This window comes from Notothenia rossii (assembly GCF_949606895.1).
Source record: "Notothenia rossii genome assembly, chromosome: 5".
Classification (NCBI taxonomy): domain Eukaryota; kingdom Metazoa; phylum Chordata; class Actinopteri; order Perciformes; family Nototheniidae; genus Notothenia; species Notothenia rossii.
Genome location: NC_136903.1, coordinates 30092817 through 30119209, shown reverse-complemented (window position 1 = coordinate 30119209; position 26393 = coordinate 30092817). Strand labels below are relative to the sequence as shown.

General features: G+C 43.9%; 1 protein-coding gene across 3 annotated transcripts in view; it reads left to right on the top strand.

Annotated features, from left to right (window-relative positions):
• Window positions 1–13895: 13895 nt before the first annotated feature.
• Window positions 13896–26393, top strand: part of znf423 (zinc finger protein 423) — an 81624-nt gene continuing 69126 nt past the window's right edge. For 2 of the 3 annotated variants that reach the window (XM_079682030.1, XM_079682029.1), the window contains exons 1-15: window positions 13896–14113; window positions 15588–15712; window positions 15826–15913; window positions 16030–16105; window positions 16277–16557; window positions 17153–17433; window positions 18045–18449; window positions 19136–19317; window positions 19624–20163; window positions 20284–20434; window positions 20612–21154; window positions 21233–21417; window positions 21802–22238; window positions 22465–22678; window positions 25983–26067. In XM_079682030.1, coding sequence (XP_079538156.1) covers window positions 13911–14113; window positions 15588–15712; window positions 15826–15913; window positions 16030–16105; window positions 16277–16557; window positions 17153–17433; window positions 18045–18449; window positions 19136–19317; window positions 19624–20163; window positions 20284–20434; window positions 20612–21154; window positions 21233–21417; window positions 21802–22238; window positions 22465–22678; window positions 25983–26067 — 3796 coding nt within the window. In that variant the 5' untranslated portion in view covers window positions 13896–13910. The remainder of the gene's footprint in view (window positions 14114–15587; window positions 15713–15825; window positions 15914–16029; window positions 16106–16276; window positions 16558–17152; window positions 17434–18044; window positions 18450–19135; window positions 19318–19623; window positions 20164–20283; window positions 20435–20611; window positions 21155–21232; window positions 21418–21801; window positions 22239–22464; window positions 22679–25982; window positions 26068–26393) is intronic. The other variant, XM_079682031.1, reaches the window with a different exon arrangement.

Below are 26393 nucleotides of genomic sequence, written 5' to 3'. Positions count from 1 at the left end.
GGAGGGATTGCTCTGGGAGATGGATGTGCTGCAGGTGGAAGCCATACAGGTGTGTATGCGAGGGGGGGGCAGGGAGTCATAGAGAGAATTACTGACAGATGGAAGGTGGTGAGGAAAATGAATTTAATGTTCACATCCAATAACAGAACAATAGTCTCACTGTCATGTACAATAAAGGTTATTGATTTAAAAGATGATTGACAGTATGCTTAGGTAGTTAGTTAGAACACTTAAGACTCTGGGTGTTTCTCAATGTCGAGTACGCTTGCTTGGTAGCACATGTCTTCCGAGCGTCTTGCTTCAGAAGCGAGGCAAGAATACTTCCTGGCATTCGTAAAACAAAGAGTGGAACAGGCGAGCAAGTTTGCAGGTGTGCATCACATGAGAGGCCCCGACACAGATTTGGGGAAATTGGTCCGTGCGCAAAGCATTGTTTGTGGGGATTTTAAGACCGTGGAGTCTACAGATGTGCAGCCTCGAAATGTCTCCAAACGAAGTACGCCGGGCTCGGTAGAATTCGAAGTATACTGGACATTGGAACAGTCCTTCGGCGGCACTCAATTACGTAGTATGCTTGAAATAATGGCTCTGGAGCAGCTTTACTCGAGATTGAGAAACACCCCGTGTCCACATAGTACCCTTTTTCATGACGATATCTTGACAACCTATCCCAGATTTTATTAGACAGACTCATCACGACCTTGCCTTTTATCTATCTATTTGGACTACTTTATAGTTGTGTGACATAAACCAGAAGTTTCTTGCTGTATAAATGAGCCGCTCAACCTGACAGCCGTAGAGCGAGGAGGATGGTCCACGTAAGGAGATACAAGTACAACACGAGCAGCTCAAACAGCAGTTCAGGGTTCATGGGCCGATCCGCTCAAACAAACAGGCTTTGCTATGATAGTTTCTATCTGAAACACGCAGTCAGAAAAAAGGTTATCCTCCAATTTGTACAGTGATGTCACCATCAGTGCTTTTTGGAACAGTTTTTTCAATTTGAAGCACTAGGACACAAAAAAAAGAGTGCTTTTTATCGAGGCAGCAGCATGTGACGGCATGCACTCTCTAATCATTGGAAACATTTTGAAAAATAAGCTAGTGCTTAGAAAAAGTGAGTTCAATTCATACCTCAAGGTCAATAAAAGCTTTGTTTCACCACACCAGGTCGGGTTGTACAAGTTGAAAAATAAAGAAAACAGTTTCGTCTAGTTAGAAGTTTTATTTGGCCCCCATATCGAACATATGAATATATATTTGACTCTGATTGGCTCTCAGTAGCCTCATCATACTTTGACTAGCAATCAACAATCGGAACAATGAAAGATGTATAAAGGAGGAAGAAGAGGGGAGACCAAACGGGGGGTGGTAGTGAGCAGGTGTAGGGAGAGAAAAAAAGAGATTGGAGAATGATGGAGGGATACATGGGACAAACAGAAGGGGAGGAAGAGAAAGAGATTAGCCGTGCTCATGCTAGGGGGTCCCCTCTAAAGGCATGAAAGCACAATGGACCGCCGTCAGTAAAAGAGGCATTTCCATTTCTCTGCTAGCACTGCTCTATTACACTGGTAGTGTCTGAAATGCAGAGACAGAGTTTGCCTGGCCTCATATGTTTTTACTTTTTGTGTGTGTATATGCGTGTCTACAGCTATGTGTGTGTTCATGCGTTTGAAGTCAGTGTGAGGCTCCATAGTTTGGGTCCCGGGGCAATCCGCTTTTCTGCTGCGGAGACCTACCAGTTAGTGGTCTCTATTGATCTGCACCCATCAAGCCCCTGTGTGTGTGTGTGTGTGTGTGTGTGTGTGTGTGTGTGTGTGTGTGTGTGTGTGTGTGTGTGTGTGTGTGTGTGTGTGTGTGTGTGTGTGTGTGTGTGTGTGTGTGTGTGTGTGTGTGTGTGTGTGTGTGTGTGTGTGTGTGTGTGTGTGTGTGTGTGTGTGTGTGTGTGTGTGTGTGTGTGTGTGTGTGTGTGTGTGTGTGTGTGTGTGTGATACAGTCTGTGTGGCTTTTTATGACTCCCTTCATCATGACTTTTAGCTTGAATACTTTTTATATATTTTCACTCTATGCAAGTTATGCATATTTGGGTGCATGTACTTTATGTTTTTCTGTTGTAAATATGTGTGTTTGTGTATATTGCTTTGTTTTTTCCCTGTTGGGCAGTCACAGTGGAAAGAAGAAAGTGTGTGTGTGTGTGGAAGAGACCAATTTCCCCTCAAAACACTCCATTCCTCAGCCATGCTTGCACTGACACACACACACACACACACACAAACACACACACACACACACACACACACACACACACACACACACACACACACACACACACACACACACACACACACACACACACACACACACACACACACACACACACATACATGAGTCACACATGGCTCAGCTTGGCGGATGTAGGTTGTAATTACGGGACCCCCTGGCCTCTCTCTGTGTCTTTCTCCTTCTCTGCCCTGCCGACCTCTCCCCCCTTTGATCTGTTTCATGTCACCAGCTCACGCACACACACTCCCACTCACTCACCTCACCCCCCACCTCCCACACAGACATCTCTTTTGCTCTTACCAAATCTACCTTTGTTTCTGTGTGCGCGTCTGCTCTTTGTTGCAGCCAGTGTGTGGTCTTCACTCAGGAGCCTCTTTTCTGGACCGTTTGTTTTGAAACCTCCCCTTCTGCACTGTCACATTAAACTTGATACTCGGGGATTATTCCCTTTCTAACGGACCTTGAGCTGACATATGTGTGTCTCTTTCTCCATTTGTTCAGGTTCAGGTTATTTATTTGTACCCGTAGGTAGATTTTGTTTGCAGAGGAAAAGACAAGGGATCCACCCTGACACACTCTAAAAACAAACACAAACAACAGACACATCTCTAATAAAAGTATACCCTGCTCAACCAAAACTCAAAATATTTCAAAACCATGGAAAACACTAGTATAAACATGGACATTCAAAATTCATAATTAAATAAATATATAGGCATCTGTGTGACACTCCTATGATGTGATAATTTGTACAATAGCTGCTGGGATAAAACTGTTTTTATACCGCTTCGTTCTACTCTTTGGGACAACTAACCTCCAGCCCGAAGGAAAAAGCTTGAATTCTGAGTGCAGAGCGTGGGAGTCATCATCTAATATGGAGCTGGATAACTGCCTGAGGTACATGGTCTCCAGGTTTAGCTGTGGCTCACCAATCAGCCAGCTGGACCACTTTACGATCTGACTCAGAGAGTTTCTGCTCTCTAAAGTCAGGTTACCAAACCGTGACATTAGTGAAGAAGACAGAATCGACTCGATAAAAGCACAATAAAACATAATCATCGTGCTTTTGTCAATGTTAAAATAGGACAGTTTCCTAAGACAGTACAAACGCTGGTGCCCCCTTTTGCACACAGCTTCACAGTTTGGATCAGAGCTCAATTTTGAGTCAATAATTGTCCCGAGATAATCATGTGTATGATTGCACAAATTCTACTTTCTCAGTGTGTGTTTTCACAAGAAAAAAGCTGGCGGCTACGTCTCTGTGAGAAGTGAAAAGCTGTTGGTAAAGTGTGTGAAAGTGACATAAGCATTTAGCTGACTGACAAACGCTCTTTGCTTTCATCTGTAAACACATTTTCTTGTGTGTGTCTGGGGAATATTAGACCCAGCAGCAGTTTTGTTCAAATGGTTACATTTAGGCTGGTTTATCACCACTATAATTAATAATCTCCTGCCTTTAATATGACTTTTGTGAGTTTTTACCCTATATTGTGCATATTTGGTTTCAGTGTTTAAGCATTTTTGTTGTACCTTGAGTGTACCTAACTTCTGAAATGTTTCACTTATCTTATCTTGTCTACCCCACACGTCTTTCTTTTTTTTCTTTACGTCCATGCTTTGCACTTTTTTTTTTTCCCCTTTAAAACACTGTCTATCTCTCATTGCATCTCCTTCTAGCCTCCTTTTCTTTCTCTCTTTGCCCTTGACCCTTAGGTGTTAACATTGTTTTCCCAAGTCGAGCAAAATGATTAATATGAATATTTATTTATACAACACACACTCAGGTTTTCAGTTGGCAATTGACTGACTCAATATACAAGTGATACAACACAAATATATTGTCATGAGCAGATGAACGCTTTCAAATGTAAATTGTCTTCGATATCACATAGAATTAAATATGACAGTTTTACTTTCAACCTTAGTTGAAGTTTCCTATTTGATATTTCCTCTGCCAGATGGCCAACACAGTGACTGCATTCATAATAATATTTAAATTATACGACAGGAGAGATTTCATTTTCTCTGAAATAAGTTGAAACATCTTTGCGTTTATCAGTATTGGAATCGACAACTGGCAGAACGTTGGAATATATCGGCACCACACACTTAGAGAGGAAAACACATCTGGCAAACCATCCATTTGGTCTTTATGCTGTCATCCAATTTTATATGAGAATGTGATGAAATGCCTTCAGATAAAATGCACTGACTGATCAGAGGGAGGGGTTCACAGAGAGACAGAACGGAGGATAGCTTTTCATCTTCTGTGGATCAAGTTACCTACATTTCTTACTTTTGTCACATTGATTCACTAGCATTTGAGAGCTAAATGTACATTTTTGCTAGACTCTTTGACAATACAATATTAATGTGGATAGTACTTAGAAACGCTTCTGGCTTCAAGGCTAAATCGACACATTCGCTAACGTGTTGTTTGTGAACTAAGCACGAGAAAGATCTCCTTCCAAGTTCATATGAAAAGATTGATGGAAATTCCTTCACCTCAATGTTATTGCCTCCTTATTCTCGGTTGCCACTTTTTAGTGCTTGCATGTTTATGCATATTACTTTCTGAAGATAGTGTGTGTGCGTGTCTATCCCAGTGTGCATTCTCTCTCCACCTCTCCTGCCGTCTGTGCCTCTAATCCCTGAGTGTGTCACTAATGGCAGGTCCAGGTGTTCTGCTCTGCTCTGCTCCTCCCCTAGGGACCCCTCTTCAGTGTGTGTGTGTGTGTGTGTGTGTGTGTGTGTGTGTGTGTGTGTGTGTCTGTGTGTGTGTGTGTGTGTGAGCATGTGCACGTATTCCTCTCATGGGGGGTTTAGAGCTGTGAGTAGGGGGCCGTGCAGGATCCCATCCTCCAGAAGGGAAGGGAGGGAAGGGAGGGAAGGGCAGCAGCGTGCAGGATACCCGCCTCTCGCAGCTTGCTCTCGGGCTTCCCCTGGGCCCCGGACCCCCTCTACCACTCTCCCCCGGGACGCGAGGAGCCACATTGCCTCTCTCTGTCTCCCTCCCCTCCATTTTATCTCTCTGTGCTCCCCTCTTAACCATCTTTTGGCCGTTTATGTACCTTTCGCTCTAGATGGAGAGGCTTTGCAAGTTGCTAAAAAAAACAAACAATTTGTGTGTGTTATTTGCACTACATACACAAAAATGGGTTTGTTTGTTTACCTGTGTAACTGTTTGTTTTGAACAGCGAGCTCCAGCTGCCTACATCTCTTATTTATAGGGTCCTACATACGTGTAGGTGAAAGTGTGAGGAGTGTGAGGGATTTATCTGTAGTTCAATCACATCAGTTTGTAGTGGATGATGAATGCACGCACATACCTATATTAGGTTCTCCCTAAGCACTAACTGTCCATCATTATACACGAGGCAGCACTTATAATGCTTAGAAATACAATTACAGTTCTGTGGGTACTTTTATTTCAGTAAATATCCAAGGGCCTGCTAATGTCCATGAGTGTGAAGATATAAGTGTGTATGTGTGACTCAGGTGAGTTTTTCTAGGTTAGTGAGCAGTGTGTCAGTCCACCAAACCTCATTCTTATAAATAGATGATGTAGCCGCCGGCGCGAACACAACGGCACTTTTGTGTGTTTCGTCTTCATGCGAGAATGTGTGCATATGGGGTGTACTGAATGTGTGCGTTGGCATGGTGTTGTTGTTTATCTAACACTCAGTCTGACAGCTGGTTCTCATTTTGGAGCGAACAAACAGCCAAACAAGATGGACATAGAGAGCGGGACAGAGGAGGGAGAGATGAGGAATGTCCTCCACAGGGCACACGTTTGGGCCCACTAACCTTCCTGGTTAGACCTGCTCTATGTTTTCGCTGGAGTTACAGAAGAGATGAAGTAAATAATCAAGACGCAGCAAGATAAAAAGGCTTGTTGAGAAGGAGTTTGAAAAGAGATAGAGGATGAGAAAAAAAGGGGAATGTGTTAAGAGGAAGCAGATGCCATCCCTCCTCTACCACATGGTGTTTGTTTGTGTGTGAGGGAGACAGACTGTGTGTTGTTGCATGTATGTGAATGTTCATGTCTTTGTGTTTGTAAAAGCACAATGTGGTGCAATTTATCAAATAGTTCTAGGTCTACATTAAACTTGACACTATAGGTTATGACAGCGATTTAGGTTTGAGTTTATTAATATTATTCTAAAGATGAATCCTCATTCTGACACTGGAACAGTAATAAACGTATACATTTTTTTTGTTCTATATCGGCAAACTTTCAGTTATCTTTACACTTAAAGGTGCGTAATTTATTTCAGAAAAACTTGTTATATTCCATGGAATGCTCTTAACATCCCAATAGCAATGAATATCTTAAATGCTTTGACAATAAATCCATAAAAAAATGTCATCTGTGGAAGCCGTAGCGCTGTAAAAAGCATGACCAATCATTTTAGCCGGCCCGGCTAAAATAACTGGATGGCCTACCTGCCTGTCAGCCTTCCATCTGTGCACCAACTTATCTCGTGCCCTCATTGGTCATGTGCACGTTCGTGTGTGTTGGAGGAGGGGCTCTGTAAGGAAGTGGCAGATTTTTTTCCGGCTGTGTATTTTCTAATTCTAGCGCACTTGAGCTGGTTTCCCCAAAATTACAAACCCCACCCTTAATTGAGTAATTGTGAAGTTTATAAAATGCCAGTATACGTGAAAATGCATTTCACAATTTCTGTGAGGTCAAGGTGACGTCGCCAATTTTTCTGTTATGTCCAGCCTAAACTTGAAGGTGCAGACATATTCAATTTTATATCATAAAATGTAGCTTGAACATGTAATTTTCTCCATAATTTGTGTCTATTTAGTCAACAAATGATGATTAAAGGGATATCCAGACAGTCACAGATTCATTTCATACTAGCTAAAGTGTAGCTCTACAAACAGCAACCTTTAAAGGTTATGACATGACATGTGAATACTGGCTTGGACATGTTTTTCTATCCTGAACAAATACGAGTTTTAGGAAACACATTCTTTAGGTTTCATTTTTTTTTTATTGTCAAGAAACAAGACCTAGGTATTCTAGTACAACTTTTAAAGGCGTCTTACACAAGTAAAAATATCTAGTAAGCTCATCTGTCTATTTTTCTACCTACGTGACATTGCTCAAAGACTCCTTTTGAACTTTATTCATTGTTTAAACCTCACTGACCTTGCCTTTGCATGTTGCGCTGTCCTACCATAAACAAGCTCTATGTGTGTGTTATGATTACGCCGTATATTATACTGTGCGCTCGGGACAAACTTGTCATCTGCCAGCTCACTGTCCGCCCACCCCCATCCTTAGCCCCCTGCCCCTAACCTTCTGCCCTCAAACACACTCACACTCACACTCAAACACACACTGCCCATATGGAGCAGTTGGCGCCCAAAAGCGTCCAAAGCAGCCGGACCCATTCCCAGGGCAGAAGGTGAGGGTCCCCACAGCCTGCATAGTGTGTGTGTGTGTGTGTGTGTGTGTGTGTGTGTGTGTGTGTGTGTCCATCCATCGTGTCCTCAAGGGCTCAAGCCCCGGACAGACTGCCGTATCGTCCTTTCTGTCTGTCCTCGCTGTGGCGCGCATGTGTGTGGTTGTGTGTGGTTGTGTGTGTGTTTGTCCCAACAGACTGCATCCCATGTGTTTTACAAGGACAGCAGCAGAGGACTGTGGGTCCTCCAAGCACAAAGCCAGGGCTGTAGCCGTGTGCATATGTGTGAACCGCTGCACCCAGTTAACTGTGGACCATATTGTACAAGCATTCTCAGAAATGTTGTGTGTGTGTGTGTGTGTGTGTGTGTGTGTGTGTGTGTGTGTGTGTGTGTGTGTGTGTGTGTGTGTGTGTGTGTGTGTGTGTGTGTGTGTGTGTGTGTGTGTGTGTGTGTGTGTGTGTGTGTGTGTGTGTGTGTGTGTGTGTGTGTGTGTGTGTGTGTGTGTGTGTGTGTGTGTGTGTGTGTGTGTGTCTCATGAAATGAAAATTCTCCTACAAGAACAGAAACATGTCATAAAGTGGTCACTTGTGAGGATTTTTTGGGAAAATGTGTCGCTCTGTATTCTCGGTTGCTATGCCAACTTGTATGGTAACCACAGAGCTAGGTAGGGAGCTTTCTCGATTTCCCATGCACCATGAATAGTGTTTGAAAAACCTTCATGTGATTGTGGCACAAAGCACATTACGCAGTGAGCCACACACACTCTTAGACTGGTCCCTCCTATTAACACACAAATAAAGCTATTTATTATTAAGAATGTCCCTTTAAATCTAAGCTGTTGCCCATTTTAACCGTTTTTCAGCATGAATCCAAACACTCTCAGCAGCTATTATTTGAACCTGTAGGATGTTCATTACAAAAATAAAGATGGAAGCTTGAGAATGATAACAAAATAGTATGTGTTATGCCTGTTTTCCATCAAACTCGACTCAGTATTGGATAGTGAATTACACTCTAATTGTGTTTGTATGTGAGAAAGAGAAAAAATAAGAGTGAGTGTGCCTGGCTGCCCAGAGAGAGCCAAGGGTGGAAGTTGTTTTTCTGCCCCCTATGGTGAGTCTGGTGCTGTGTGCGGGTGTGTGTGTGTGCACGCTTGGGGCAGCCTGGGGCCATCGGAGGGGGCCTGGGGAGCAGTGGAAGGAGGGATGAAGGGAGAGTGGGATGGAGGGATAGGAGGGTCAGCAGGGGTCTCGCTGGGAAAGGTGCAGGTCTGGGCCAATGGCCAAACCGAAAGGTGGAGAGGAGAGTAAGATAGTTGGAAGGGGGTGGGAGGAAGGAGGGAGCAGGAAGGGGGGAGTGGAGAGAAAGACAGGCTGATGGGAGGATTATAAAGAGAGCAGGTCCACAACTGAACCCTTAATTTAAAGAGGACACTATTATGTTCATTTTCAGGTTTTTTCTGCCTCTATCCTATCACATACGTACATGTGTTGGAGCGCTAGCTAATAGAAGCGTGAGTGATGCATAGTGATGTCACTATGTAACATAAGTAAACAAAGGAGTTCAATGGAGGCGTTTCACGCAGGGAGGGGATGTATGGGAGAGAATATCCCTCTCGAGGGCACTTCGGGATTGTAGCCTTTGCAGACCATTTACCTTCACCAAAATATGTAACACTACAGGAAAGGCAAAACACCAAAAATCAGAATAAGATGTCAGAAAGCAGAACAATTACAGTTTTACATTTGGCTGTCGCATAAAACACATTTAATAAAAATATTCCTTGCTTGTTCTGAAATACATTTAGCATAAAAGGTACAGTAAGTCAATGACAATATAATATTTTAACAATCAAATCAAGTCTTTAAATACATCTGTGTCACTCTATTTCTTTTTTAAAAAGATGTATTTATTGGAAAAGTGTTTCTGTTCGTGTCACTGCTCAATGTTTTAAACGTGGATGAAGAAAATATGTAATAATAATAATAATACACACATATAGTGTACATAAATAAATACTAAAAATGATTAAAAAAAACTGCTTAAATAATAAGCAAATTATATACATAATCATAGTAATTTCACTCTATTTAGACTCCTAATATTCAGTTAATTGCATGCTTCACTTATCAGATCACTGTGTGTTGTTCATTCATAATGTAAGTTCTGCCGACTGTCATTTCAGGCAGTCGGCAGTTTTAGCTCTTGTAGCAGCAGCGCTGGGAGCCGAAACCTTTTTGCTGCTACCAGCTGAGCCCCTTTGATTCAAACATCAAAGCGATAGGAAGGAGAGAAAGCGCGACATACATGGATTATATTTCCATTCCAGCCATTTAGCAGACGCTGTTAATGCAGAGCGAACTAATGTTCTCGAGTGCGGCCTCCACGTCAAGTCCTTAACTTCATCAGTTTAACAACGTCATGGCCAAAAGCTGCGGAAATGTAGACTTATGAGAGTTTTTAAAGACGCCTTTTAGTCATTTATTCTCACATTTTAGATTTGGTTGATGGAAATAATTATCTGAAGATCATAAAAGTGTCTAAAGTTTCCAGTTCTCTCTCATAAACGCTGCTGCCTTGATGTCTCCTCCCTCTGTGCGACAGTCATGACAGAGCAACTGAGTTTAGATGGGGGGGGAAGTGGACGGGGGAGGCAGGAACATGAAGAGAAGATTGATCAGCGTGTGTGTCTCTTCATTAGAGTGTTCCACCAAGGCTGTGTCCTCCACACGTTGCCACACTGTCTGGCCTATTAGAGAGACAAGCAGGGAGTGTGTGAGTTGTTTGCATGATGCGTCAGGTGGTCCATTCAGTTGTCCTTTTTCCATTTCTCGCTACAGACCCCTGGTTTTTCCTCCTCCTTCTTTCTTGTCTTTCATACCGCCATCCCTTCCCTCTCCTTTGGAGTTTAGAGTCTGTCCATCTGGAACGTCTCCCCCCCTCGCTCTCCCTCGGTCCCGTCCAGGCCGAGACACAGGGGTGAAGGCCAACACCAGTAGGGGTGAGACTGTCGGAGGGACGGAGGGAGAGATGTCAGCGTTATAATGAGTAACAACATGAAAGCTGACGGAGGGAGGGAGCAAGGGAGGGAGGTGGTGGAAGAGAGATGAAGACGGAAGAGTGGAGGGACTGGTGGGGACAGAGGGAGGGAGGAACGGTAGAGGGAATGGATGGGAAAAGGAAAGGACTGCAGTGTGAGAGATAAAGCGGCAGCGGAGCGGTTGGGGCCCTGTGGTCCTCAACTCGGCTCCTCGTTCGTTTTCATTCGCCAGAGAAGAAGGAGAGGGAGGAGGAGGAGGAGGAGGAGGAGGAGGAGAAGGCGTCCGCCTGCTCCTGCCTGTTTCTCTCTTCTTTTTTTCAAGCCAACTACTTTTTCGCTCCCCAATCCCCGTCCATCCTGCTCATCTTCTCTCGAGGATTCTTCTCTAATTTAACTTTTCATTGAAATGTTCTCCGCCACCCCCCCACTCTCTTCTTCCCCCCCCCCCCCCCCCCCCACCCTCCTCCAGTTTCTCCCAGTTTGCTGTTCGGCCTTTTCTTGCCAGGTCCCCTCGCGGCCCACTGACAAAGGCGCCGTTAAAAAGCCGTGTGATCCTCCATTTTAGCGCCAGCCACGCTAGTCGGAGGATTAGGGCTCTTTAATGACGCTAATCTCTCCTCCCCTTCTTTCTCAGCACCCCTCAACCCCCCCCTCCTTCCATCCTCAAAAAGTGATTTCTCCCTCAATCTCTTCCTTTCTCTCTCTGTTTCCCAGCTCACCAACTTTACCATCTAACAGACCCATACTGATGTGCCTGTAATGGTCCACATGATCAACACTGTAAAGACACATTTGACTGACTTTCAGCCCCTGTGTCTTTGACATTTTGTTTCTTATTTTATGTTACTCCAAAGGACAATTTAGATTCACGGCATGTCTCTTTTTCTTATATTTCTAAAGAAAGTGTTGAATAACTGACAGTAGCACCATTCCTTCTCACACTGACACTACACAAAATGACACGTACCCCGTAGAGTTAGCAGCGGGGGGTGTCTGGATTGGTGTTTTATAAACTGTATTTTAACACCAGTTTTGCTACATGAAAAGGCTACATTTACTTCATTCTCTCCTGTCAGCAACACAGAGGAATATAATCTGCCTTGTATTTACCCGTGGATCAGTTGTGTGGTCATCATTTGTTTATAAAATACATACATGATCTCAGCGGTGTTTCCCAGCATCAAGGTCAAATCATATTTACATGTTTTATCCTTTGCTCAATTCCAACTGTCAGCAAAAGTTTGGAAAAAAACGAGTCACTTTAATTATCGACTTTTTGAGATATTCTTTGCAGGAGATATTTTGACATGTCTCGGTAGAAAAGGGGTTCCATTTAGCTGCTTCGGTTTTCGATATTATTGCCTTAATTGATTATCAAAATGGTTGGCTAGAAATTAATACTTGGGGGTCTCTATCTGCCCAAAGCAATGTCCCACATGATCCTGACAACAAGTGACTTCCAAGCTTGTTTGTGATTGGAGTAAAGAGGGACAGCATCTTTCCGGGGGGCATTCAAAGTTAAAGTATTATATAATTGAAGAATTCTTAAGATGCAAATAGGGACACCTGAATGCAAAAGGGTGTCTTAAGACTACATTTTTAATAAAAAAAGTAATCTGAGAAAGAAACGATATACTATATACAATTAATTAAATAATCTGGAAATGATGTCAGAGTTGTATTGATGTTTACAAATTATTACATTTTAAAAAAATGTTTAGTCTTTGATTGTCTCTCATTTTTCATTTTTTCTTATATTCATGTTTGTTTTTTATCTTTTTTTCCCCTCCATGCACTTCCTCTTCTCGTCTCTGACTCCCTCACTATCCTCCTCTGGCTTCATGTTGATATCTTTATTACCTATGCTTTTTTAAACCTTTTTTTATTCTCCCGTCTAAGTTCTAGTCAAATTTATAAGTCATGCTTTCACGTTTCCCCCCCCCCCCTGCAGAGTTCTATTTGCTCATCGCAGTGCCTACATTTTCTCTGCGATCGATTCATCACAGGAATCCGTTTTCCACCCCCTCTCTGCAAGACGTAATACACCGAAGACCAGACACACACACACACACACACACACACACACACACACACACACACACACACACACACACACACACACACACACACACACACACACACACACACACACACACACACACACACACGACTTCTAAAATGATCCGTAGAAACTCTTCTTCTCCTGCACTTGTCGGGGTGTTTGCATTTGCAGAAATATCGGCCTAATGATGAATATTGGCACAAATCACGTCAGACTTTTTCCATCCTATAACTGTAGTTTTCTGTCTTTGATTTGACGCTGGCCTAGTTGATATAGCTGTCTGAGAAAGGCAACAACAACAGCCCCTTTCCTTTTTCCTCTTCTTTACATTTCTCAGGCTAATGCTAAACAGAGCGCACAAAGACGAACAGGACAATATCAAGCATTATTCAGCCCTCTCCTTTGTCGCGCCGGATCCATTCTGAAGTGTCTATTAAAGGAGTCTTGGCCTTTTTGTCGCCTCTGTGCCAGACTACACAGGAGGGGGAGAAAAAGAGTGCGAGAGGAAAAAAGGAAAAGAGCAATGCATAATCTCTTATGTACGACAGATAAAGGGGGAGAGAATATCGCCATCTTTCCGCTCGGCTCTCCACGTCTCCTAATCGCTTTTCCGACGTTTCAATCTGCCAAGGCCCTAATGAAAATATGATGAGGCGGATCTATGGTCCTCTGGGATGGAGGGAGGGAGGGGAGGTGAGGGAGGGAACGAGGGATGGCTGCAGAGGGAGGATGAAGGGAGAGAAAATACACTCTGTCCTTATTTCCGGGCTCCGTCGGGGATACATAGTTCTTGGAGCTTTCTATTTAGATGTTGCTGCTGCCGGAGAGCGTCTCTGTTTCATTCGCTCCCTTTATCTCTGCCATCCTGCTTTTTTCCTTCTGTATATGTGTGCGTAACCAGGAGAAATGTGTTTCTTTCTCATTTTCGCTCCCACCGGCTGCTTTCTACCGCCTTCTGCCTTCCAAGAACACTTCTTCTTAATCATTCTAATGCTCCCTGTTTTACCCCCACTTCCCCGTCTGTCTTGTTTTTTCCCCTCCTGCAGCTGTGTATAAAACGAGTGTTTATATTTGTGTTTGATGAATGAAACGCATTTGAAATGAATGTCTGTTTCCTGTCCTGCTTCAGACGGTGATGATGACCCCACGGGGCTCTCCTGGGTGCCTTCCTCGCCCTCCAGTAAAGACGTGGCGTCGCCCTCTCAGATGCCCGACGGCTGCTGCGACCTCGGCATGGCCACCGGCGGCGAGGAGGAAGGAGGGGCCGGGCTGCCGTACCCCTGCCAGTTCTGTGACAAGTCCTTCAGGTACACCCCCTCCCCCCAACATGCTACAGGTTTCATCTCTCTGCCAGTAACACTAATGTCATATTTGGCTGCATCCTGGTAGCATGAATATCAATGTAACATGAATAAACAGTGTTCTCAATATTACCATGGTAACGTGGACTACTAAAGCAAACGGTGAAAGGAATGATGTGAATACCTTTCTCACTCACCTCCAGAGGGACTGACTCAAGACCCACTTTAAGAACAGCTGTCACAGACACCATAAAGTCATCATAATCCTCCTCTGTTCCCCCTTCTCTATTTCTTATTTTACCTTCTGAAAACAGTGATATTAGAAGTAGTTTAAATATTTTTATGAAATATTTCCGCATTAAATTGTCAAAAAACGTCCAAATCCATGTTATACATGATGTTGAGTTGTGTATGAATCTGTAACGTTAATCAAACGGTGCGTTTCATTTTGTCACCTGTAATGGTGACTTATACCCTTTGCTAATGCGTCAGCATTTTGCGGTTGTCTGCTGTCCTCAATTGACTTCTGGTCTATTGTAAGGCCTCAACCTTTCGATGCATTATCTAGATCCTTGTAATTTTTAACTATATATTTTCACCAGATGAAGGATTTTAGTCATCTAACGTCTGCATCCTAATGTATTAGCGAAAAAAGATAAGCAAATGTTAATAGCAGTCTAACACATTATCAAAACCACAGAAACCTTTTCAATCAGTGTTGTAACACTTAAACAGTAAAATACCTCTGAGGGTGATTCAGCTTAAAATAAAAAAAGGACACATGTTTATATTTAGTATAATGTGTACTTACAATACCCTAAATATTTTGAGTAATTCTCAAACGTTGGTACTGCAAACTCCGTAACTGTGAAAACATTGATATCTTTTAAGTATAAGTTACAATGTTTTGTTTGCTCAACTGTAATGGCGATGTATCCACTTTGCGCATGTACATTTTTTGTGGTTGTATCCTGGAAGCTGTCTTGAACTATAAAGTTTAACCGGATTAAGGATTTGAGTCATAGGACGTCTGGTTCTTACATTATCTTGTAAAACCCCCCGAAACAAACTCTTTAGCATTGGCTGGACACCATCTGAATATCCCAGATTTTCAATGAATACTGCATTATTCAGTGTTTTAGTGGTTCAAATCACCAGGAGAAAATGACTGCAATGACAAAAATAGTGGTGAAGACCGCATATCCCATGATACCACGCCACTTCACACGACAGCAAACTAGTGTCAGAAAATGACATACTGTGTGTGTAAATTGTAGCAAAACCAGAAGTCGCTAAAATGTTTATAAGAATAAACTTCTTGTTGATTTTATCTGAAGTGTATTAACTAACTAATTTATTGTGATGAGGACGTTTTACTTTATCAAACCACTTTTTCGTACTTTAAAATGCCGTCCAAATCAAAGGTAATGATCTTACTATGACCTGCCTTTGTAAATGACTTCAAATGACTTCTCCCCAGCCGCCTGAGCTACCTGAAGCGCCACGAGCAGATCCACAGCGACAAGCTGCCTTTCAAGTGCACCTTCTGCAGTCGCCTGTTCAAACACAAGAGGAGCAGAGACCGCCATGTCAAGCTCCACACAGGTAGATGATAAGACAAGAGGCAACAGGTGTTCTGACTGTCCATGCTTTGAGGTCTACAACATAACGCTTGTTTTTTCTTCTGAATAAATTGTCTCTCATCAATTTGTTCACTGATGCAGGAGATAAGAAGTACAGCTGCCAGGAGTGTGAGGCTGCGTTCTCCCGCTCCGATCACCTGAAGATCCACCTGAAGACACACAGGTACCCGCTTTACAGCCAGTGTTTTATTTGCTTTTCATTCACTACACATTTTCCTGAGTCTGATTTGTGACTTTTGTTCTAGTGTTTTTTAAATTTTGTTCAATTCACTCCTCCAGCTCCAGCAAACCTTTCAAGTGCAGTGTGTGTAAGCGTGGGTTCTCCTCCACCTCATCACTGCAGAGCCACATGCAGGTAAACACTTATTTGTACTATTGTAATTTCCTGTTACAATGCCTTGATCTAACTGCTTAGCATTCCCATTGTTGCTCATTCAATTCCCCCAAAAATAATGCATTAAAGCAAATCCACAAAAACAGAACAAAAAAATCAATCTTTAAATCTCGACTTCTTTCTGACTCACAGGCTCACCGCAAGAACCGAGAGCACCTTGCCCTGAGGAGTGAGCGGGACGGTGGGAAGAAGGGAGCAGGAGGAGACGCTGACCTGGAGCAGGACCTGTACATGTGCGATTACTGCGAGGAGACGTTCAGCCAGACAGACGAGCTGGAGAAACACGTGGTGACCAGACACCCCCAGCTGTCCGACCGAGCCGACCTGCAGTGCATCCACTGTCCGGAGATCTTCCTCGACGAGGCTTCCCTCCTCACGCATATTGAGACACAGCATGCCAACCGCAAACACAAGTATTACAGAGTTTCGCTTTTTAAAGTTTCCAACCCGCTGATTTGTTTTAATGTTAAAGGTCACCTACTATGCAAAATCCACTTTTTCATGTTTTTTATACATAAACATGTGTCTGTGTAAAGACATTCTGAACGTTTCGGAACAAAGACCCCCTCTCTTTCTGTCCTGATCCATTTATATAAAAACCTGAAATCTGAAAATGAGCTGAGGCCAATTTGTGATGTCATAACAATGCTTTGGCTTGTGTAACCATTAGCCAATCACAAACCAAGGTAACCCCCCCCACCTTATCACCTGAATCTCCTCCTAGAGCATTGTGTTCTTTTTAACCAAATATTTCTCAGAGGGGCGTGGCTCCTTATTTTCATCTAAAGTAACAGACAGAGAATCAGCACTTTTGAAACAGGGCTGAAACAGAGGGGTTTATGGGATGCTGCAATGATCTGAGACATGTTTGTTTATATCTGAGACATATAATATATTGATGAAAAACAGTATAATAGGGGACCTTTAAGTGCTGTTATAGAAGTTGGGAGAAAATAGAGTCTGCTACGCTGGGATATAACCTGCATTTGACTTGTTCTGTTCCCCCAGATGTCCTGTCTGTTCAGAACAATTCCCGTCTGTGGAGGACGTCTACTGCCACTTAGACAGCCATCGGCAGCCAGACTCCTCCATTCACAGCGCTGCCAGTCCCGACCCTGCGCTGGGCAGCGTGGCCTCCATGAGCTCGGCCACTCCGGACTCTAGTGCCAGCCTAGAGAGAGGCTCCACGCCGGACTCTACCCTGAAGCCCAGCCAGGGGATCGAACGAGGCCGCAGGAGAGGCATCGACACGATCGGGGAAGATATCGGAATAAGCCTGGTTCATCAAGGTGGAGATATGGTTACAGATACATCTGTTGATTATAGAGTGGTGTAGGAATGAGACGAAGAAGCCTGGAAATTAGTTAATATATTACACTTTTTCAACGTTTTATTTGATTAAATGTCTGATATAACATCTGTGGTTATCACAAGCTAAAGAGATTTTCACGTTTTGTTCTACAACATAAAATATGTCAGTCAATTCCTACCTTGCGAATGTCCGAAGCTTCTAGGTTTCATAAAAATGGTGGTTGATAGCAAGTGACTAAGTGAGACTACTAATGTGATCACGGCAAACATGAGCCCAACTTTAGGAACTGTGATTTAGTTTGTTTATAGCCGTTAGCTTTTAACTTATTGCGATCGTATTTACACTGTATTTACAAATCATAAAAGTGGTGAAAATATGTGCAGATTATCCTGTTGAACAAAACGTGCAAGTATCATTAACGTGTGTCAAATATATTATTTCCTGCTATATTCCAAAATCCAATGGAAAAATTGCTTTTTGTTGAGGGAGCCCTTGAGACAAACTGAAATACTTCATCACTGCACCACTCTATATAGTCACCACAAATATAAAAGCTCAGACTCCCTTTATGTGTTTCTAATGAAGCAGTGTATCTTTCCCTCTCCGCAGGGGGAGGAGGGGGCTGGGGTAAAGTTACGTACTCTTGCCCGTACTGCTCGAAGAGAGACTTCAACAGCCTGGCGGTGTTGGAGATCCATTTGAAGACCATCCATGCGGATAAGCCGCAGCAGAGCCATACATGTCATCTCTGTCTGGACACTCTGCCAACGCTCTACAACCTAAACGAACACGTGCGCAAAGCCCACCGCTCCAGCGGGGGAACCTTAGGCTCAGCGGCAGCAGCAGCGTTTCCGCTGCTGCAGTTCACTAACGTCACAGCGTTCCACTGTAACTACTGCCCAGACATGTTCGGAGACATCAATTCTCTGCAGGAGCACATCAGACAGTCACACTGCCTGCCCGGCGGGATTGTAGCGGGATCCACTACATTAGGTGCGTCTTGGACGAAACTCCTCCTAAGAAATGGAAAGTTACTTTAAGATGTCAAAGTATAAGTTTTTCTGGTACATCGTTTGTAGTGCTTGTATTTTTACGTACTGATAAAGGCAGTTATTGTTTGAAAATCCTCAAATGTATATTACACTAATGAGGAGAGGTTGACTCAAAGCCACATGACCACATCACACATTTTATAATAACATTAGAAAAGATGAGCAACTAGAGTCTGGCTTTAACACCAATGACTTTACTTGAGCCTTGTGCCTTAAAATAACATGATACCTTTCCATAAACTAACAAACTAAATGTATGTTGTTTTAAGAAGTGTGCCTAAAATCAAGTAATTCATCTTCACAACAACATTACCACTGTTCATTCCCAGCAGTTTCACACTTGATTTGTCACATCCACTTATACAAACCAATCATACTGTAGCCAATCAAGTTGCAGGACAGAACCATGAATAACTAAAGTTACATACAGAAAAAAACAAAGGTTTGTTTGTGTACTATAACTATGCAGTGGTCATGAAGACAAAAATGCAGTCTGCAAAACATCGAAATGGCACATTATGGTTTGTTTAGGAAACCCGACGTTTAGGACTTGAGGCAAGACTTTGGACTAGAAAGCAAACGCTTGGGACTTACATCTTATAATTTAAATGTATTCTTGTATTGTAGAAGGGAACCATGCCTTCTTCTGCAACCAGTGCTCAATGGGATTCCTGACGGAGTCTTCGTTGACGGAACACATCCAGCAGACGCACTGCAGCTCCATGGCAGGGGGCGGAGCCGGGTCCGGAGGAGTTGTGACCAAACTGGAGTCTCCTGTGCTACAGTCTGCATCGCAGTCCTTCATGGAGGTATGAACCGTCAGGAATTACACTTAAAACCAAACCTTTTAACCTCATAATCCACTATTGTTATGCAACTTGTATAGATTGAAATGACCCCATGGCTTTCAAAGGTTTCCAGTCTGCTAATTCTTATTCTATTAAATCTGAACTTGCAATAGTAAATTACGGCCTATCTTTGTTTCTGTCTCTTTTTGTCTTTCTCATTATCTTTCCTATTCCATCTGATATTTCATTCCCCAATAAGTAAATAACAGTATTTGTCCATGTACAGTATAACACTTTAAAAAGTAAAGAGCTACTGTCTATGTATAGGTTTACTCGTGCCCTTACTGCACCAACTCTCCTATCTTCGGCTCACTCCTCAAGCTCACCAAGCACATCAAGGAGAACCACAAGAACATCCCATTGGCTAACAACAAACGCCAGGCAAAAGTTGCAGACCTGAGCCCGGCCTCCTCTGACGTGGAGATCTCCTCCCCAAAACGCCACAGAATGGGAGGGGACTCCACCCCCTCCATGGGGAGCAACGGGGACTACCCGTGCAACCAGTGTGACCTCCGCTTCTCCAGCTTCGAGGGCTTCCAGGCCCACCTGAAGTCCCACCTGGAGATGCTGCTGCGGCGCCAGTCCTGTCCCCAGTGCAATAAGGAGGACTTTGAATCCCAGGAGGCCTTGCTTCAGCACCTGACAGTCCACTACACCACCACCTCCACCCAGTATGTGTGCGAGAGCTGCGACAAGCAGTTCTCTTCCGTGGACGACCTGCAGAAACACCTGCTGGACATGCACACATTCGTCCTGTACCACTGCACGCTCTGCCAGGAGGTCTTTGACTCCAAAGTCTCCATACAGGTGAATTCATTTACTTTGGCCAAGAATACTAACATTACATTGTGAAGAAGAACATGTGTGCTGTAATAATAGAAATGAATCAACCATGATTGCTTCTTTTTTCAACATTCTGCCATTTAGGTGCATTTGGCAGTGAAGCACAGCAATGAGAAGAAGCTGTTTCGCTGCACAGCATGCGCCTGGGACTTCAGGAAGGAGTCGGATCTTCAGATTCATGTTAAGCATAACCACCTGGGCCAGAGGTCAGGCCTCCCAGGGGGGCTCGGAGCAGGTACTGTTCATCTTTCCTGGGATTATAGGCTTAGTTTCATTAGAAAAGTACAGATAGAATTGCATACATATCCAGGTGGTGATTATATAGAAGAGAATGTAATCAAAAAAAGCTTAAGTCATTATTTACCAAAGACTACAAATTATTTTAACTCTTAATCCGACTTCTGTCTCTCAGGACTCAAGCCCCGTAAATGCATCTTCTGCGGAGAGACGTTTGGAACGGAGGTGGAGCTCCAGTGCCACATCACCACACACAGCAAGAAGTTCACGTGTCGCTTCTGTGGCAAAGCGTTCCAAGCCATGTCACTGCTGGACAGGCACCTGAGGGACAAGCACTGCATCTTCGACAGCGGCAACATCACCGGCAATGGAGGGGGCACAGGGAGCGGGGCGAGTCATAACGGGACACCCAACGGGCTGGCGCAGTCCTCCAAGAGAGGAGGAAGTGGAGGGAATGGAGGTGCGGGAGGCGTCGAGAGAGCGACGGTGGCGGCAGCTGAACAAGCGGACCTGCAGAACATGTTGCTGAAGAACGCAGGAGCCGGCCAGGGTGGGGACACGGCCAACAGCCACGAGGCCAGCGGAGGAGAGGAGGAGCTAGACAACTCGGAGCCCATGTACGCGTGTGATATCTGCGGAGCGGCCTACACCATGGAGTCGCTCCTGCAGAACCACCGGCTGCGCGACCACAACATCCGGCCGGGAGATGATGATGCTAGTAAGATTCTACCAAATAAAAGCTTGTTTCAAAGGTTGTCCCACAGAACATATAATGTTTCTTTGTTGATTATTTCAGCTTCTCGAAAGAAGAAGGCAGACTTCATCAAGGGGAACCACAAGTGCAACGTCTGCTCCAGAACGTTCTTCTCTGAGAGTGGTCTCCGCGAGCACGCTCAGACGCACCGCGGCCCCGCCAAACACTACATGTGTCCAATCTGTGGCGAGCGCTTCCCCTCCCTGCTAACCCTCACCGAACACAAGGTACTGCTTTCATGTTCATGTCTGTTGGAGTATTCATGTTTCAGGATGTCATTTGGAGTTTATTTGTAGGGAACAAATAGTCAGTAGATACCCTCACAGGTATAACAACACTAGTTTCCTTTGCTTTTCTCTTGTGTTACTTTATTGTTTGCTGTGTATCTGTCTTTTGATCCTACAACTTATTTGGCTGCTTTGAATTTGGAATGTTAAATTGTCCTTAGAGAGGCAATTTGTGCTGCAACACACAACAAACTACAGCAAACTTTCTTTTTTTCTTCAGTTGAGTTTAAAACAACAGTGTCTTTATATGTTTCCTATGCTTATATAAAAGGTGTTATTACTCACTGCTTTGTGCATCATTGTCTTTCTTCTTCCTCTCTGCAGGTGACCCACAGTAAGAGCCTGGACACAGGTACCTGTCGGATCTGTAAGATGCCCCTGCAGAGCGAGGAGGAGTTTATTGAGCATTGCCAGATGCACCCTGATCTCCGCAACTCCCTCACCGGCTTCCGCTGCGTCGTCTGCATGCAGACCGTCACCTCCACCCTGGAGCTGAAGATCCACGGCACCTTCCACATGCAGAAACTCTCCACTGGTTCTACACTGGGAGGATCAGTAGGAGGAGGAGGAGGAGGAGGAACCGGGAACGGATTGATCGGAGGAGGGAATGGTTCAGCCTCTTCGTCCCCTAACGGCCAGCTGCAGCTGCATAAGATGTACAAGTGCGCCTTCTGCCTGAAGGAGTTCAAGAACAAAGGGGAGCTGGTGAAGCTGGATGTCAACGGCCTGCCTTATGGCCTCTGTGCTGGCTGCATGAGCAGGTAGGAAACCAACTATGAACATATTTTAGTTAATAAAAGATCACTTTATACAGTGATATCATAGAGAAACGTGGGGTATTTGAAAGCTTGAAATGGTGTCATTACTATTCCAATTATTTCAGCCTGGGTTAGGGTTGGGGTTAGGATTGGGGTTGGGGTTGGGGTAGGAGCCAATGTTTTTATTACTAAAAGCATCTAAAACTGATCAAATGTTCAATCACATCAGGGGCACGAACGGTCAGAGCCCCAACCAGGGACTCGCTGCCACGCAGGGGGACTCACAGGGAGAGAAGGCCCCCTCCGGGCTGAGGTGTCCGGAGTGCGGGGTGAAGTTTGAAAGTCTGGAGGACTTGGAAAGTCACGTCCAGACGGATCACCCCGAAGTCAGCCCGGAAACCAGCGCTGCTGGGAAGAAGGCCGAGGCCTCACCTGCACCCAAGGTGAGACAGGAGGAGGATAAGTCAAAGATCAACACTTTTATTGAACTTATGAGGAATTTTCGACTCAATACCTCCAGAAACAAGTCTTTGACATTGCCTTTTATTGGGGTCAGGAGGTTCATTTCAAACCTTTATTTTTCCAGATTGTCCCTTGAGATCATAGATCTCTTTTTCATGGGAGACCTGCATGGTAGTTTGTGAGTAGGTATTAAGAGAAATTGCATCTATGAAAGTTTGTTTGTAAATCACGTTTCAACACTTTTACAACACATAATGCTGAAACACATTATAAAGTGACTTTAAATTAAAATAACAAAGGTATTAATATCAGGTTTCCATCTTTAGTGTTGGTACAGTGGGGAAAAAAAGTATTTAGTCAGCCACCAATTGTGCAAGTTCTCCCACTTAAAAAGATGAGAGAGAACTGTAATTTTCATCCTAAGTACACTTCAACTATGAGAGACAGAACGGGGGGAAAGAATCCAGAAAATCACATTGTCTGATTTTTAATGAATTAATTGGTAAATTCCTCAGTAAAATAAGTATTTGGTCACCTACAAACAAACAAGATTTCTGGCTCTCACAGACCTGTAACTTCTTCTTTAAGAGCCTCCTCTGTTAACTGTATTAATGGCACCTGTTTGAACTCGTTATCAGTATAAAAGACACCTGTCCACAACCTCAAAGAGTCACACTCCAAACTCCACTATGGCCAAGACCAAAGAGCTGTCAAATGACACCAGAAACACAATTGTAGACCTGCACCAGGCTGGGAAGACTGAATCTGCAATAGGTAAGCAGCTTGGTGTGAAGAAATCAACTGTGGGAGCAATTATTAGAAAATGGAAGACATACAAGACCACTGATAATCTCCCTCGATCTGGGGCTCCACGCAAGATCTCACCCCGTGGGGTCAAAATGATCACAAGAACGGTGAGCAAAAATCCCAGAACCAAACGGGGGACCTAGTCAATGACCTGCAGAGAGCTGGGACCAAAGTAACAAAGGCTACCATCAGTAACACACGACGCCGCCAGGAACTAAAATCCTGCAATGCCAGACGTGTCCCCCTGCTTAAGCCAGTACATGTCCAGGCCCGTCTGAAGTTTGCTAGAGAGCATTTAGATGATCCAAGAGGATTGGGAGAATGTCATATGGTCAGATGAAACCAAAATATAACTTTTTGGTAAAAACTCAACTAGACGTGTTTGGAGGAGAAAGAATGCTGAGTTGCATCCAAAGAACACCATACCTACTGTGAAACATGGGGGTGGAAACATCATGCTTTGGGGCTGTTTTTCTGCAAAGGGACCAGGACGACTGATCCGAGTAAAGGAAAGAATGAATGGGGCCATGTATCGTGAGATTTTGAGTGACAACCTCCTTTCATCTATAAGTGCATTGAAGATGAAACGTGGCTGGGTCTTTCAGCATGACAATGATCCCAAACACACCGCCCGGGCAACGAAGGAGTGGCTTCGTAAGAAAGATTTCAAGGTCCTGGAGTGGCCTAGCCAGTCTCCAGATCTCAACCCCATAGAAAATCTTTGGAGCGAGTTGGAAGTCCGGGTTGCCCAGCGACAGCCCCAAAACATCACTGCTCTAGAGGAGATCTGCATGGAGGAATGGGCCAAAATATCAGCAACAGTGTGTGAAAACCTTGTGAAGACTTACAGAAAACGTTTGACCTCTGTCATTGCCAACAAAGTGTATATAACAAAGTATTGAGATGAACTTTTGTTATTGACCAAATACTTATTTTCCACCATAATTTGCAAATAAATTCTTTAAAAATGTGATTTTCTGGATTTTTTTTCTTTCTCATTTTGTCTCTCATAGTTGAGGTGTACCTAGGATGAAAATTACAGGCCTCTCATCTTTTTAAGTGGGAGAACTTGCACAATTGGTGGCTGACTAAATACTTTTTTGCCCCGCTGTATCTCTTAAGCTTTTCAACAGTAATTAACAGTGGCAGATGAATCGGCCAGTACTGTGTTTTTAATTTATGTTAATTTGAAAAGCAGAGTGAAACCAACCAGGAGTGCAGGAGACTGAAACAATCCTGCTGAACTGTATGTTTGCGTGAGTGGTGTTTGTGAAGTTTTGGTGCATGCTGCTGCCTTTGCGCCTGTACCTCGCATACGTGCGCCTGTGTGTATGTCGGTGTGTGTCAGCAGAGCCCCACTGGGTCCTGCGGTTGGGGCGTGCTGAGGCATTGTGGGAGCTGTTCGTTCTACTTGATATTGACAGTCAGGCTCCCCGGGACCAGCCGCATGTGTGTGAGAGTGTGTACTAGCAAGTGAGCGTGTGTGTGTGTGTGTGTGTGTGTGTGTGTGTGTGTGTGTGTGTGTGTGTGTGTGTGTGTGTGTGTGTGTGTGTGTGTGTGTGTGTGTGTGTGTGTGTGTGTGTGTGTGTGTGTGTGTGTGTGTGTGTGTGTGTGTGTGTGTGTGTGTGTGTGTGTGTGTGTGTGTGTGTGTGTGTGTGTGTGTGTGTGTGTTATTTCCCAGGGACCCTCTGTCTTACCTGCACCTTTGTTTCTGCTTAGTCTAACAGCACAAAGCAGACAAAGTTGTGTGTGAGATAGTGAAAGTGGGGCCTTTGTGTATTTTGTATGTGTTTGTGCATGAGTGATCGCTGTGTGCTATGAATGGTTAAGCAGAGCCTCTGCTTCTCTCTCTCTCTCTTTCCCTCCCTTTGTGTATGTGTCTCTCACTCTTGTTTCTCTGACTTCTGTATCTCTTTCTTCTTCTCTCACCCTCTTTGCTCATTCCCTCTGTTTCATTGCTTTTCCCTCTTCAATTTTCCCCTTACGAATTTCTCTCTCTTCTTCTACTTTTCTGTGTGTGTGTGTGTGTGTGTGTGTGTGTGTGTGTGTGTGTGTGTGTGTGTGTGTGTGTGTGTGTGTGTGTGTGTGTGTGTGTGTGTGTGTGTGTGTGTGTGTGTGTGTGTGTGTGTGTGTGTGTGTGTGTGTGTGTGTGTGTGTGTGTGTGTGTGTGTGTGTGTGTGTGTGTGTGTGTGTGTGTGTGTGTGTGTGTGTGTGTGTGTGTGTGGTTTCCTTTTACTGATTCTCCAAGGACTTGGACTTTCAGTGTTGCTTCATTAATGTGAGACTTTTGGAGTTCACATGACTTGTGTGGAGGTTTGAGAGCTTGCGCTTTTTAACTTGCTAACACTAGAATATTCTTTTGTCTTCTTTCAATTCTTGAACTTTTTATTATATTAAAATGTACATTTTTGCCTATACTACAATATGATTCAATTTGTAAAGAAATACAAAAAAAGAGTCTGTGTCTTTATCTTACAGAAAAAGACCTACCAGTGTATTAAATGCCAAATGACGTTTGAGACGGAGAGGGAGATCCAGATTCACGTCGCTAATCACATGATCGGTGAGTGATGCGCAGCTTTTTCTCTCTCTGTCTTAGACTAAGTGTTTGTCTGAGTGAGTATGTATGAACGTCTATTCTCAACACAACTACTGCAATTGTGTTCTTTTTGGCACACACCATAAAAACCAAGACCATTCATCTGTGTTTATAGCTTGGATGAAACAAACACCACACGGATTGCTGATATTGCTGCAGGCATGGGGAATTAACGCTGAGAAGAGTGCCAGTTAACGCTGATTTTATATATAATGTAGATCAATACAACCATGTACCAGGTGGCAATGTTGCATTCTTTTTATCGCCATTTTACTGGGTATGAAAAAGGG